Raw genomic sequence first — 2211 nt, 5'->3', positions numbered from 1 at the left:
TCGTTGTTGAATTTCTCTAAAGGAATGAATTAAAGGGAGTTAACTCAATCACTCGAATTCGTTTGTCACCGAATTTTTTTTTCAAAAACCAAAAAATAGAGAATTGAATTGTTGTTTGTGATTAGGATTTAGTTTTTTTTTGGATGAATTGCGTTTTAATTTTTGATTGAAGATTCATAATAGAAATGATTTAGATTTTAGAATTTGTTTTAGGAATTATTAAGAATGTATAAGGGTAATCTAGTATTTTAATACATTTTAGACACCCCTTATCATTCTTTATTGGGTGGATGAAGAAATCCATAAACCCCAATTAATTACCATAAGCCCCAATTTAGCCCGATAATTTATGAGTGACATAAAATTTAAAAATCAACAAGTCATCTATTTAGGCTCGGCCGAAATACCATGCAACAATTCATATCCCACTTGCTCTCTCAAATCTCAATTCAGGTAGTTCATGATTTTAAATCACATCTTAGACTGTGACTGACTAGAACCCGGTGTTACGTATATGCACATAGTAATTGGGTGACTGGGTCACCGGGTGCACAAAATTGCCGTTCCCAGGACATAAAATGTGTTGGATCCTGTCCTGAAACAGACTCTAGAGTTTAAATTGTCACTCCAGAGTCCAGACTCTAGACTGAACTACTACCGTAAAACTTTTATAGTTTTATTTCCTTATTTACACTCCTCTTGTTTTCCTTTCTTCTCTGTTTCCAGCAGTGCTCAAATCAGTCAGTACTCCTCCATTTCCCAACTACGTAGCCATAATCCTAGTCTCTCCCCAACATAAATAGCCCTCCCCCCCATCACTCCCATTCCCATTCTCAGTTCCTCTTCTTCTCTTCTCTCTCCCTCTCTCTTCTTTCTCTCAGTGTGATTCTGTCAAACAAACAAAACCAAAGAAAAAATGCTAGGAAAAAGTCTCCACCTCTGTTTCACCAAGAAACTAAAAAGAACAACATCCATTGATTCATCATCATCACCGATCACAGTAACAGATCATCATCATCATCATCATAAGCATAAACAAGATCATTCATCATCAACAACATCAATTTTATTCAAAAACTTCAACTCACTCTATGATTTAACACCAGATCATCATCATTCAACAACAAATACTACAATATCAAAATCCAATTCAAGTACTACTGACGATTATTTCTCTTCTTCGGATTCAGATGAATATCATTACAACAACAACAACAATGAGAAAGAAATGATATCATCGACCACAGTAGCTCCAGATTTTTCCAAAGTTCTTGCATCACAACGTTTCTTTTTCTCTTCACCTGGTCGAACAAATTCAATCATTGAATCATCATTGCCTGACGATGATCATGAACATCACGATGATGAATCTTTATCACCATCATTATTATCATCATCTTCATTATCCGATGGTGCCTCATTGATTAAAGGTGGAATACCTTTTAAAACATGCTCATCAGATCCTTATATGGATTTCAGAAGATCTATGCAAGAAATGGTTGAATCAAGAGATTTATTTGATGTAACAGAGAACTGGGATTATCTACATCAACTACTTTCTTGTTATTTAACCTTAAACCCCAAGCATACTCATAAGTTCATTATTGGAGCTTTTGCTGATCTACTAGTTACACTTATGTCTTCTGCTTCATCCTCTTGTCCGATGAAATCTGACCGGAATTCTGATGTTTCTGATCAATGTGATTCTATTTCACGGCAATCTGTTTAATATAATTTGTCCCATGTAGCTTTTTCCATTTCGAGGGGAGAATTTTTGTTGTTGTTTATTTGTAACCACCGGGGTCTGTTTGTTTGTATATAGTAGTAGTTATTTCATTATTACCAGTCCTTTTAACTTTTTGTTCTTTTCTCTATATTTTTGTTTAAACTACTCGCTCGTGCCAAACAACTGAACAAGGATCCCTAGGAAAGACAAAAACGATCAGGTTTTGTCTTAGCTGATATTTTAGCTAAGCATGTTTCTTAATCCTTAACAAAATCCTAAGTAATCTCAATGAAGATGAGACGATTTAAGCGGTGTAGATTAGTTGTGGAGAATGTGATTTGAGTATTTTACGCTAATTACTGGAGTGTTTTGAGGGTTAAATGTCAGACATTGTTAGCAATGGATATCTTTAGTTTTTGTTTTGGGGTGACCTTTTCTTAACCTATGTACCCCTACAGGTCATTATCCAGAATGTATGGTAAAAG

The 2211-nt window shown here is 34.9% G+C and overlaps 1 protein-coding gene across 1 annotated transcript; it reads left to right on the top strand.

Moving 5' to 3' along the window:
- Window positions 1–723: 723 nt before the first annotated feature.
- Window positions 724–1874, top strand: LOC113353032 (transcription repressor OFP12-like). Its single transcript, XM_026596751.1, has one exon. It carries the CDS (start codon window positions 917–919, stop codon window positions 1727–1729), a length of 813 nt encoding a protein of 270 aa, XP_026452536.1. The 5' UTR covers window positions 724–916; the 3' UTR covers window positions 1730–1874.
- Window positions 1875–2211: the final 337 nt, after the last annotated feature.

The sequence above is a fragment of the Papaver somniferum genome, chromosome 2, assembly GCF_003573695.1.
Source record: "Papaver somniferum cultivar HN1 chromosome 2, ASM357369v1, whole genome shotgun sequence".
NCBI classification, from domain to species: domain Eukaryota; kingdom Viridiplantae; phylum Streptophyta; class Magnoliopsida; order Ranunculales; family Papaveraceae; genus Papaver; species Papaver somniferum.
Note: the sequence above shows the minus strand (reverse complement) of the source record. Positions and strands in the feature narration are given on the sequence as shown.

Bases quoted from the DNA above. Each gene is read 5' to 3' on its own strand.
- LOC113353032 (XM_026596751.1), top strand. From the start codon at position 917: ATGCTAGGAAAAAGTCTCCACCTCTGTTTCACCAAGAAACTAAAAAGA.